General features: G+C 37.9%; 1 protein-coding gene across 3 annotated transcripts in view; it reads right to left on the reverse strand.

The window, feature by feature from the left end:
- The window catches only part of L2HGDH (L-2-hydroxyglutarate dehydrogenase), a 70,156-nt gene that overhangs the window by 48,157 nt on the left and 8,050 nt on the right, over positions 1 to 13,949 (reverse strand). For all 3 annotated transcript variants that reach the window (XM_054239920.2, XM_002753880.6, XM_054239918.2), the window contains exon 4: positions 6,695 to 6,826. In XM_054239920.2, coding sequence (XP_054095895.1) covers positions 6,695 to 6,826 — 132 coding nt within the window. The remainder of the gene's footprint in view (positions 1 to 6,694; positions 6,827 to 13,949) is intronic.

Below are 13,949 nucleotides of genomic sequence, written 5' to 3' on the forward strand. Positions count from 1 at the left end.
AAATGATCCTCCCACCTCGGCCTCCCAAAGTGCTAGGTTTATAGGCGTGAGCCACTGCACCCAGCCAATAATTGTATATATTTATGGAACACAATGATATTTCAGTATGTGTACATAATACGTAATGATCAAATCAGGGAAATTGGTATATCAATCATTTCTTTGTGTTGTAAAAATTCAAAATCCTTTCTGTTAGCTTTTTGAAAACACGTCAGTGAGATGCTGATATCTTAGTTTCACAATCAAATTTCATCAAAATCATATGAAGCTATGCAACAGCAATAGATTTAGTATATTTTCAGGAAGGACATGTTAATAAAATGTATAGGAAGCCACTGTTTTGCACTAAGTCTCTGTATTAGGCCTCTACAGACCAAACCAAAATGGAGTCACTCATGCTAAAATTCTTCCCCTCCAGACCAAATCCAAGTTGTTTATTAGACCTTCTAAAAAAATCACAAGAGATAATAGCCAAGTTACCAAACAGGCTGGTTTTAGCCAGCTTGATAAGGAAGTCTCCTCTGTTTTAAACTTATAAGGAAAGTAACTTTGGAAGAACCAATCTGCTTTTTATCCTCTTACTGCTTTCTTCAGCCCCTTTCTGCCTATAAAGCCAAACTACTCTGGTCAGCTCATCAGCGAGCCTTTTCTAAATCTGAATGAAAAGCTCCTTGATTCATGAATCGCTAAAAAAGCTAATCTGATCTTTAAATCTTTTGTAATTTTGTCTTTTAACACACTCAATAGTTTGTTTTTTTTTAAAACGGAGTCTCGCTCTGTCACCAGGCTGGAGTGCAGTGGAGCAACGTCGGCTCACTGCAACCCCTGCCTCCTGGGTTCAAGCAATTCTCTGCCTCAGCCTCCTGAGTAGCTAGACAGCTAATTTGTGTATTTTTAGTAGATTTGGGGTTTCTCCACGTTGGCCAAGATGGTCTCCATCTCTTCACCTCATGATCTGCTTGCCTCAGCCTCCCAAAGTTCTAGGATTATAGGTATGAGCCACCAGGCCTGGCCGACACACACTTAATAGTTTTGTATAGATAAGAAACAGGAAGTGGGTTTAATCTAAATTTTCTTTTCTTTTCTTTTTTTTTTTTTTTGTTCCACAGCTAGACACATCACAGTGATAATCTAAATTTTTTAAGTAAACTTTTTTAAAGTAGACTCTTTTTTAAGGTAAGTTTTAAGTTCATAGCAAAATTGAGCAAAAAGTATAGAGCTTTCCCACACACTTTCTGCTCCACATACATAACAGCCTCCTAATTTCTTAATTTTAATACTAGAATTTTTTTTCCTTGAGGCATAGTATCAGTCTAAACAACCAGCCCTTATATCAGTTAGTCACAACCCTACTTTTATAATATGCTAGAATCTCTCCCCATTGTTTTAAAATAGCCTATTTCACTCTAAAAAAGATTGATATGCCTTAAAAAAAATAAACAGAATAAAATAATGAATTAAATCTAACACGTCAGGAAAAGGGGAAATATAAACCATGTCATGATCTGCCCGCCTCAGCATCCCAAAAATGCTGAGATTACAGGCATAAGCCACCAAGCCCAGCCCCGGCAACTTTTTTTTTTTTATAAGGGACAGATAGTAAATATTTCTGACTAGGTTTATGATCTCTGTTACAACTATTCAACAAGGTTGTTTGACACATAAGCAGCTACAGACAATACATAAATGAATATGTAAAGTTGCATTTCAATAAAACTTTATGGACACTGAAATGTGAATTTCATATAATTTTTTTTTTTTGAGACAGAGTCTTGCTCTGTCACCCAGGCTTGAGTGCAGTTGCCCAGTCTCTGCTCACTGCAACCTCCACCTCCCAGGTTCAAGCAATTCTCCTGTCTTAGCCTCCCGAGTGGCTGGGATTACAGGCATACACCACCATGCCCTGCTGAATTTCATAAAATTTTAATTCATCACAAAATAATGTTCTTCTTTTAATTTTTTTAAACACACTTAAAATGTAAAAAACATTAGCTTTCAGGTCATACAAAAACAGGTGGCAGGATGAATTTGGCCTACAGGACAGAATTTGCCAACTCTAACCATTTAGAATTTGCCCACAGTGTGAAATAAGCAGGTGGCCAAAATAAGATGGTCAATGAAAATATTCTTTCTACTTAAAAACAAATCAGTCAATAATTTACTGTCTCAGACAGATAAGAAATATCTGAGGGGAGAAAAGGGAAGTAATAAGACCTAGTGTATCCCACAAGCAAAATACTTTGATTTTTTATTATCCTGACTGGGTACCAGAAAAGGAATAGGTGGCTTGCTGGAGATGAAGATGCTATAACCTTCTTGGCAGAAAGAACTCATTCAACACTGTTTAGACTCCTAGTTACTATCAGCTTCTTAGGAGCTTTACATGAATTAAGAAAATCTTGCATATTTTGACCCAACTTTAACTTTACAACCAGAGATAAAGGAAAAGCTGAAAGGATGAAGCAGCTTGTAAAAATAAATGAAAAACACATATAAACTAGCATTAAACATTGGGCCAGCCAAGTATATGAATCAGAACGGAAGAAATAAAATAATTATTATTTGCAGATAAAATGTCTGGGTATAAAAATCCAAAGAACTTGTAGACAAATAATTAAAACCAATAGGTGAATTTAACTAGAAAATTGGATACAAGGTCAGAAATCAATTGTATTTCCACATACCTGCAACAAACAAAAAATGAACTTTAAATAACAATACTATTCATGAGAGTATCAGAAAACACCAAATACAAATTGTAGCTATAAATGTAAGAGACACATGCCATGCAAGAATTCTATTCTGAAAATAATAATATATTATATAATAAATTAAAGCAGATCCAGACAAATGGAGGGACGTATGATGTTCAAGGACCAGAAGACTCCATACTACAAAGATGTAAATTGTCTCCACATAGATATACATATTGAGTGCAATCGCAATCAAAATCATAACAGATTATCTTGTAGAGTTTGGCAAATTGACTCTAAAATTTACGTAGAAATGTAAAGCTCCAAGGACTGCCAAGACAATGTTGAAGAAAAAAACTCAAGGCCTTACTCTACCAGATACCTAGACCTATTAAAAAGCTACTATAGGCTGAGTGCAGTGGCTCATGCTTCTACTCCTAGCACTTTCAGAGGTCATGGCAGGAAGATCACCTGAGCCCAGGAGTTCAAGACCAGCCTAAGCAATATGGGGAGAATCTGTCTTTGCAAAACATTTAAAAATTAGCTGGCCATGGTGAGCTGTGATAATATCACCACACTCCAGCCTGGGTGACAGAGTAAGTCCCCATTGCAAAAAAAAAAAAAAGGCTACAAGGCTACTATAATTAAACATTATGGTAGTAGCACAGAAGAGGCAATGGAACAGAATGGAGTCCAGGCATATACCCACCATATATCTGATATCATAAAGGCAATACTGCAGCACAGTGTGGAAATAATGATTCTTTTGATAAATGATGCTGTCTCAACTGAATATCCATATGGGGAAAAAAATTTACCTTGGCCCCTAACTTATACCATATACAAAAATTAATTCCAAATGGACTGCAGATCTAAATACGAAAGGTAAAGTGGTAAAACGTTTAGAAAAACACATAGAATATCTTTCAGACCTTGGGCTAGGTGTAGATTTCTTTTTTTTTCTATTTTATTTTTCTTACCAAATTTTTGAATGCATCCAGAAAATTTAACTAGAGCACAAAGAAACACTAAGCATAAAAGACAAACATGCATAAATTGGTAACATTAAGATTAGGAATTTCTGTTAATCTAAAGACAATATTTAAAAAGTGAAATGCTGCAATCCCAGTACTTCAAGAGGTCAAGGCAGGAGGATCATTTGAGCCGTAGAGCTTGAGATCAGCCTAGGTAACATAGCAAGACCCCATCTCTGCAAAAATATAAAAATACAAAATTAGTTGGGTGTTGTGGCACACACCTGTAGTCCTAACTACTCAGGAGGGTGAAGCAGGAAGATCGCTTGAGCTCAGGAGTTCAAGATTGCAGTGAGCTGTGATCATACCACTGCACTCCAGCATGGGTGACAGAGTGAGACCCTATATCTCAAAAAAAAAAAAGTAAAATGACATGCTACAGAGTGGTGGAAGGTATCTGTGATAGTTTTTTTGTGTGTCTATATACGTGTGTGTGTGTGTGTGTGTGTGTATATGTATAGATCTCCAACGAAAGACTCATATCCACACTACATATGTCCTAAAATTGAATAAGAATTAATAATTATAAGAAAGACAGGCAACCCAATACAAAGGGGGGAAAAGAACTCAAACAGATACTTCACAAAATAAAATATCCAAATGGTCAATAAATACTTACAAAGGTGCATAAATATATGAGTCCATGAGGAAATATAAATTAAAATCATAATATAATACTACAACATACCCACTAGAATGGCTAAAATAAAAACAATAAGCAATACTAAGTGTTAATTGAGGATATAGAGCACTGGAACTCTCATATGCTGCTAATGAGATTATAAATGGGGACAAACACTTTGGAAAACTCTTTGGCAATACCTGCCAAAGCTAAACATATCCATAAACTGCAAATTAGCAAGTTCCTTCATAGGTATACATCCAATAAAAATGTATATGTATGTGTGCTCACCAAAACCTATGTACTAGAATTTTCATAGCAGCATTATCTGGAAGAATCCCAAATTAGAAACTATCCAAATGCCCATCAACAGTACAATGAATTGTTCTATATACATACATATGAATGACGTATTATACAGCAGCAACAAACTACAAATATTTGTAACAATATGGATGAATTTCATAAACAATACTAAACTTAAGAAACCCAGACACAGCTGGGCATGGTGTCTGACAACTGTAATCCTAGCACTTTGGGAGGCCAAGATGGGTGGATCACTTGAGCCCAGGAATTTAAGACCAGCTTGGGTACCAGAGTGAGACCTTGTCTCTACAAAAAAATAAATAAATAAATAAAAACAATTAGCTGGGTGTGGTAGTACAGTCCTACTGTCCCAGTTACTCGGGAGACTGAAGTGGGAGGATTACTTGAGCTCAGAAGTTCAAAGTTATAGTGAGCTATGATAATGCTGTGCCACTGCATTCAAGTCTGGGCTACAGAGCAAAACCCTGTCTCAAAAAAAAAAAAAAAAAAAAGCTCAGACACAAAAGAATACATATCATATCATTCTACTTACTTAAAATTTAATCACCTATGATGTAAGAAGTCAGGACAGTGGTTACCCTTAAGAGCAATGTCCTAGTGGAAGAACATGAGGGGATAACTGGGAGGTTGATAACATTTGTTTGTTGTCCTGGGTGCTGATCACACTTGGTGAACATTCACTAAGCTATCCATTTATGATTTCCATTGTACATTATAATTCCAAAAAACTAGGCTACACAGAAAAGGAGGGTGGAAAGATAAGACAAACTGAAGAGAAAAGTTAGTATACAAAAATAAAAATTTATGCTTACGGCGCCAGATATCTGGCAGGAGTACAGCACAAATGTGTCTCTGAGCATCCCTGCAGTCAAGGTAAACAGGGCAATGCAATCAGTTAAATTACTCAGTGTCCATAAGATAAAAACAAACCAACTCTGGTTAGGAAGAATAAAATTATTCTCAGAACTAAGATCTGAGAGAAATTTCTCCTGCAGGTTCTCAGAGCAAGATGTCATTTAACACAGTAGAATAACATACGTCTTCAACCACATCCTTATAATAGAGGCCACAGTAATTGATACAATGACCTTCTCCATAGGCTGATGCCATAAAACCAAAGCACAATTCAAAGACAGTAATTGGGGTCAAGGAGTAGAATGGGGAAAGCAAAACACTGTAGTGTAGGCGTGCCATCTAAGAGATGTACATGAACAAATAAATAGTTTAATAGTCTACATATTTTTCAGCCTATTTCCCATAATGCTTCTCTAAACCAAGTTAAAAAGCATTGCCTGATAGTGAGTTCAAGGTCACATTCTCAGAGACAAGATTCTGGAGTCCAGCTATTGGAACAGTTAAATTTCTACCCACAGGAGAAAATTAGCCATTCATTGGAACAGTCAGTGGAACTGGGAAGTTGGACTAATAGTCTCTGAAAGGCTATCAGTGAAAGTTAACATGCATTATAACTATTATATTACTATTCATGTCTCTTTCATGAATACAGATCTGTTTTTTTCCCTATGGCAAGTTTTAAGGAAGATACTCTACAAGCTACTCTTCAAACTCATGCCAGTCTTATCCATCTTAACCAGGAGGCAGCTATAGTGTCTGATTTTTACTATAGGCAGGGTAAGGCTGAATGCCAAGCCCTTTATGTGGGCCTAACCCTGCCTTTCCAGTCTCATCCCTTATCTTTCCTCATCTACCACCCAATGCTCCCAACCACACCTCACTGCTCCGTGTTTTCCAAACATGCCATATAGTCTCAGGCCTCCTATCTTTGTTCATGTTGGTCAGACCTGGTATTTTCTCACAGAGAAAGAAATCAGGTATCCAGACTTTGTGGCAATGCCCTCTTTTGTCTATCACTTCACTACGTCTGTGACAGGATGATCTATCTGATTTTATATTATTCCTGCCTCCTATAAACTCACCCCTCAGCCTCCATATCACAGGACTAAGTCCTAAATGAAAACATCCCTTTGAACATATGGTGAAGCTGGTTAATCACTTACCCTACAATATGGCTCCTTCTTTCTTATATCCTCCTGCTGGATCAGCCTCAGGCCCTGGACACCATTCTGCAGGCCTCTCTCATATAGAGCCTTAAGTCTGGGAATTTCTTCTTGTTCAACAGCTACTATAAGCTGCAAAAAAAAAAAAAAGGTAAGGAGCATGGATAGAGGTGAATGTATCATCAGTGATGAAAGATAAAGTCAATGAAAAATCATCAACTACTGTATGACCCAAACAAGGCTATTTTTTAAATTTTTAATTTAATTTTATTTTTTTTGAGACAGAGTTTCACTCTTGTTGCCAAGGCTGGAGTGCAATGGTGCGATCTCAGCTCACCACAACCTCCACCTCCCAAGTTCAAGCAATTCTCCTGCCTCAGCCTCCTGAGTAGCTGGGATACAGGCATATGCCACCATGCCTGGCTAATTTTGTATTTTTAGCAGAGATGGGGTTTCTCCTTGTTGGTCAGGCTGGTCTCAAACTCCTGACCTCAGGTGTTCTGCCCACCTCCACCTCCCAAAGTACTGGGATTACAGGCGTGAGCCACTGTTCCTGGCCAAGGTTATTTTTTAAAATGATTTTTTCTTAAGATGTCTAATTCTTACTTTCTTCATGACTATTTTCTTCTTCCACCAAGAAAAGTTGTCTTAAGAACATGGCATTAAAACAAATTTTCCCTAAAAATGAAATGTAGGCTCAATTTCCACTTCTGTTATCATAGTCTCCATTTATGTCTTAGCCATAAGTAACTCTTACCACTACCGCATTCTCAATCCCAAAGGGGAGAGAAGGATAAGTTGCTTAGGCTTTATTTTTTTTCCCAAAACAGAATGGCCTTTTTATTTCTTCAGGAAAATGTAAAATATCAGCACATCATGAAGACAATTGGTATTCAGTGTAATTGAATATAATTGACAAAACAATCCCTTTTATTTTTGGAATACATTATATTTACTAATGTATTCTGTAGCAGGGGGAAAACAGCAAATTTGTCAACTTATTTCTTTTTTATTTATTTCTGGGAAAAATAACTGACGTATACTTTCTTCCTTACTTAAGGAAAAGAGCAAAGTAAAACACAGGTGCATATTTAAAGGTACATTGGAATTCACAAGTCATTATTTCATACAAAAGTCTAAAGAATTTCATGAGGTGACACTTTTAATCAAGGTGCAAAGGCTATTTAAATCAATAAATAATTAACCTTAAAAACAGAAGTGGAATCAAAGGACTCTATCAAGCAGGTGAAAAGACAACCCACACAATGGAAAAAATATTTGCAAAACATATAGTTGACAAAGATCTAGTATTTAGAATATACAAAGAACTCTTAAAACAATTACAATGATAAAAACTGTAACTAGACTTTTATATCTTGCCCTTTTCACCTAAGATTCCATCAGGCCCATTTTACTAAATTATTTTTTAAAATGTGGCCATACACAGGGGCTCATGTTTACAATCCAAGCTACTTCAAAGGCTGAGGCAGGAAGACCACTTAAGCCCCGAAGTTTGAGGCTGCAGTGAGCTGTGATTGTGCCACTGCACTCCAGCCTGGGCAACAGAGCAAGACTCTGTCTCTTTAAAAAATTTGTTTCTATTGTTTAAATTTCTATTTATTCATTTATTTATTTATTTGAGACACAGTGTCACTCCCATCACCTAGGCTGTAGTGTAGTGGCCCATTCATGACTCCCTGCAGCCTCAACTTTCCAAGCTCAGGTGATTCTCCCACCTCAGCCTTCCTAAAAGCTGGGACTACAGGGATGTGCCACCACACTTGGCTAATTTTTTATACTTTTAGTAGAGACAGCATTTTACCACATTGCCCAGACTGGTCTCAACCTCCTGAGCTCAAGCAATCTGCCCATCTTGGCCTCCCAAAGTGCTAAAATTACAGGAATGAGCCACTGAGTCTAGCCCTACAATTATTTATAGCATCTTTTTTTTGAGACGGTGTTTTACTAGTCACCCAAGCTGAAGCACAATGGTGCAATCTAGGCTCACTGCAACCTCCACCTTCCAGACTTAAGCGATTCTCCTGCCTCAGCCTCCCGAGTAGCTGGGATTACAGGCACCCACCATCACATCCAGCTGATTTTTGTATTTTTAGTAGAGATGGGGTTTCACCATCTTGGCCAGGCTGGTCTTGAACTCCTGACCTCAGGTGAGCCGCCCACCTCAGCCTCCCAAAGTGCTATGATTACAGGCATGAGCCACTGTGCTTGGCATCATAGAATCTTTAATGGTGACAATGAGCTTTTATTCTTAAAAATTATAAGGGCCAAACACAGTGGCTCATGCCTGTAATCCTAGCACTTTGAGAGGCTGAGGCTGACAGATCACTTGAGTTTAGGAGTTCAAAAACAGCCTTGGGAAACATGGCAAAACCCTGTCTCTATGAAAAAAAATACAAAAAAATTAGTTGAGTGTGGTAGTGTGCACCTGTAGTCCCAGCTACTAGTGGGCCGAGATGGGAGGGTCGCTTGCGCTCAGGAGGTCAAGGCTACAGAGAGCCGAGATTGCGCCACTGCATTCCATACCTCAGCACAATAAAAGCCATATACAACAGACCCACAGCTAGTATCATACTGACTGAGGGAAAACTTAACCGTTTTCCCTAAGATCTGGAACATGACAAAGATGCTCACTTTCACCACTGTTATTCAACATAGTATCGGAAGTCCTAGCTGGAGCAATCAGATGAGAGAAAGAAATAAAGGGCCTCCAAACAGGAAAAAAAGAAGTCAAATAATCCTTGTTTGCTGATTATATGATCTTATATTTGGAAAAACCTAAAGATTCCAACAAAAAACTATTAGAACTAATAAACAAATTCATTAAAGTTGCTTAATAGGATACAGAAGCATTTCTTTCTTTCTTTCTTTTTTTTTTAATGAGATGAAGTCTCCCTCTGTCACCTAGGCTGGAGTGCAGTGACACGATCTCAGCTCACTGAAACCTCCACTTCCCAGTTCAAGCAATCCTCGTGCCTCAGCCTCCTGAGTAGATGGGACTACAGATGTACACCACCATGTCCAGCTAATTTTTGTATTTTTAATAGAGATGGGGTTTCATCATGTTGGCCACGCTGGTCTCAAGCTTCTGACCTCAGGTGATCTGCCAGCCTCAGGCTCCCAAAGTGCTGGGGTTACAAGTATGAGCCACCACACCCAGCCAACAATCAGTAGCATTTCTATATGCCAACAAGCAAACAATCTAACAATCAAAAAAGTAATCCCATTTATAATAGCTACAAATAAAATAAAGTATCAAGGAATTAACTAAACCAGAGACGTGAAAGATCTCTACAATAAAATGTATAAAATATTTGATGTAAGAAATTGAAGAGGACTCCAAAAAAAGGAAAGATATTCCATGTTCATTGATTGTAAGAATTAATATTGTTTAAATGTTCATACTACCCAAAGCAGTTTACAAATTCAATGCAATCCCTATCAAAATACTAATGACACTCTTCACAGAAATAGAAAACAAAAATCCTAAAATTTATGTGGAACTACAAAAGACCCAGAATAGCCAAAGCTATCTTGAGCAGAAAGAACAGAACTGGAAGAAGAATCGCATTATTTGACTTCAAATTATATATACTACAATGGTAAAGTAACCAAAACAACATGGCTTAAAAAGACATGTAGAACAATAGAACAGAATAGAGAATCCAGAAACAAACCCACACACCTACAGTGAACTCATTTTTGACAAAGGTGCCAACAACATACACTGGGAAAAGGACACACTCATCAATAAATCATGCTAGGAAAACTGGATATACATATGCATACGAATGAAACTAGACTCCTATCTCTCGTCATATACAAAAATCACATCAAAATGGATTAAAGACATATTTAAAACCTCAACCTATGAAACTACTACAAGAAAACACTGGGGAAACTCTATAGGACATTAGACTAGGCAAAGATTTCTTTTTTTTTTAAGACGGAATTTCACTCTTGTTGCCCAGGCTGGAGTACAATGGTGCAATCTCGACTCACTGCAACCTCCACCTTCCGGGTTCAAACGATTCTCCTGCCTCAGCCTCCCGAGTAGCTGGGACTACAGGCTGGTGCCCTCACATCCAGCTAATTTTTTGTATTTTTAGTAGAGACAGGGTTTCACTGGTCTTTCTATTTCCTAACCTTGTGGATGGTCTTGATCTCCTGACCTCATGATCCGCCCATCTTGGCCTCCCAAAGTGCTGGGATTACAGGTGTGAGCCACCACGCCCGGCAGATTGCTTGAGTAATATCCCACAAGCACAAGCAACCAAAGCAGAAAAGGACAAATGGGACACATCAAGTTGAAAAGCTTCTGTACAGTAAAGGAAACAATCAAAAGTGAAGAGACAATCCACAAAATGGGAGAAAATACTTGCAAACTACCCATCTGACAAGAGATAATAACCAGAATATATAAGTAGGTCAAACAACTCTATAGGAAAAAAACCTAATAATCTGATTTTAAAATAGGCAAAAGATCTGAAGAAACATTTCTCAAAAGAAGACATACAAATGTCAAACAAGTATATGAAAAGCGCTCAACAACATCACTGATCATAGGAGAAATGCAAATCAAAACTACACTGAGATATCATCTCACCCCAGAAAAAATGGCTTTTATCTAAAAGCGAGGAAATAACAAATGCTGGTGAGGATGTGGAGAAAAGGGAACCCTCATCCACCACTGATGGGAACATAAACTAGTACAACCACTATGGAGAACAGTTTGGAGGTTCCTCAAAAAACTAAAAATAGAGCTACGATATGATCCAGCAATCACAATCCTAGGTATATACCCAAAAGAAATGAAATCTGTGTATCAAAGAGATATTTGCACTCTCATGTTTATTGTAGCAGTACTTACAATAGCCAAGATTGGGAAGCAACCTAAGTGTCTACAACAGCCAAATAAATAAAGGATCTGTGGTACATATATACAATGGGTACTATCCAGCTATGAAAAAGAAAGAGACCCTGCCATTTGCAGCAACATGGATGGAACTGGGGGTCATTATGTTACATGAAATAAGCCAAGCACCAAAAGACAACTCTGTATGTCCTCACTTATTTGTGGGAGCTAAAACTTAAAACAAATGAACTCATGGAGATAGACAGTAGGATAAAAATTACCAGAGAGTGGGAAGGGTAGTGGGGTGTGTGGAGTAAGGATGGTTAATGGATACAAAAATATAATTAAATAGAATGAACAGGATCTAGTATTTGATAGCACAACAAGGTGACTACAGTCAACAATAATTTATCATATATTTAAAAATAACCAAAAGAGTATAATTGGATTGTTTATAACACAAAGAAAGGATAAATGCTTCAATGGTGATGGATACCCCATTTACCCTGATATGATTACTATGCATTGTATGCCTGTATTAAAATATCTCACATACCCCATAAATATATACATCTACTATGTACCCACAAATATTAAAAATTAGAAAACATTAACTATTGGGGAATAATTTAACAAAAGAAGTATAAGATCTGTACACTAAAAACTACAAAACACTGTTGAAAGAAGAACAAAATAAATGGAAAGAAATCTTGTGTTCATAGATTGCAAGATTTAATATTGTTATGATAGCAATATTCCCCAAATTGATCTACAGATTCAGCACAATCCTTATCAAAATCACAGCTTCCTTTTAGAATAAATTAATGAACTGCACCCAAAATTCATTTGGAAATGCTTAAGTCCCAGAATAGCAAAAACAATCTTGAAAAAGAACAAAGTTGGAAGACTAACATTTTCTGTATTGGCATAAATACAGACATATATATTGATGGAATAAAATTGAGAATCCATAAACATTTACAGATTCTCTTAGAAGGGTGCCAAAACAATTAATGTAGAACGAATAGTCTTTTCAACAAATGATGCTAAGACAACCAGATATCCTCATGCAGAAGAATGAAGTTGAGGCTGGGTGTGGTAGCTCATGTCTATAATCCCAGCACTTTGGGAGGCCAAGGCAAGCAGAGCATTTGAGGTTGGGAATTCAAAACCAGCCTGGCCAACGTGGTGAAACTCCGTCTCTACTAAAAATACAAAAAATTAGCCAGGCGTGGTAGCGGACACCTGTAATCCCAGCTACTCGGGAGGCTGAGACAGGAGAATTGCTTGAGCCTGGGAGACAGAGGTTGCAGTGAGCAGAGATTGTGCCACTGAACTCCACCCTCGGTGACAGAGCGAGACTCCATCTCAGAAAAAAAAAAAAACAACGAAGTTGGACCCCTTCCTTATACCATATATCAAAATTATTTCAAAAGTAATTATAGGCCATGTGCAGTAGATATGCCTGTAATCCCACCACTTTGGGTGGACTCCTTGAACTTAGGAGTTCAAGACCAGCCTGGGCAACATGGTGAAGCCCTATTTCTACAAAAAATTAGCCAGGCATGGGGTGCATGCCTGAGCTCCCAGCTACTCAGGAGGCTGAGGTGGGAGGATCACTTGAGCCTGGGAGGAGGAGGAGAAGGAGGCTGCAGTGGGCTGAGATTGCACCACTGTACTCCAGCCTGGCTAACAGAGTGAGATCCTAACTCAAAACAAAACAACAAAAAGGTGATCATAGATCTAAATGCAGAAGCTTAGGCTACAAAACTCTTAAAAGAAAACATAGGAGAAAATCCTTATAATGTAGTGTTAGGCAATGTTTCTTAGATTAAAAGCACAAACAAAAGAAAAAAAGATAAATTGGACTTCATCAAAATTTGAAACTTAAATGCTTCAAAGGACACCATTAAGAAAGTAAAAAAGAAAGCCTGTGGAATAGTATGAAATATTCAGATCGGGCTGGGCGCAGTGGCTCAGGCCTATAATCCCAGCACTTTGGGAGGCCAAGGCGGGTGGATCACGAGGTCAAGAGATCAAGACCATCCTGGTCAACAGGGTGAAACCCCATCTCTACTAAAAATACAAAAATTAGCTGGGCATGGTGGCGCGCGCCTGTAGTCCCAGCTACTCGGGAGGCTGAGGCAGAAGAATTGCTTGAACCCAGGAGGCGGAGGTTGTGGTGAGCCGAGATCACACAATTGCACTCCAGCCTGGGTAACAAGAACGAAACTCCGTCTCAAAAAAAAAAAAAGAAACATTCCAGATCATATAGCTGATATGCTGTATCAAGAATATGTAAAGAAGATGTACAACTCAATAATAAGACAAATAACCCAATTTTTAAATGGGTAAAGATTTCAATAGACATTTATCCAAAGC

Source organism: Callithrix jacchus, chromosome 8, assembly GCF_049354715.1.
Source record: "Callithrix jacchus isolate 240 chromosome 8, calJac240_pri, whole genome shotgun sequence".
Lineage (NCBI taxonomy): Eukaryota > Metazoa > Chordata > Mammalia > Primates > Cebidae > Callithrix > Callithrix jacchus.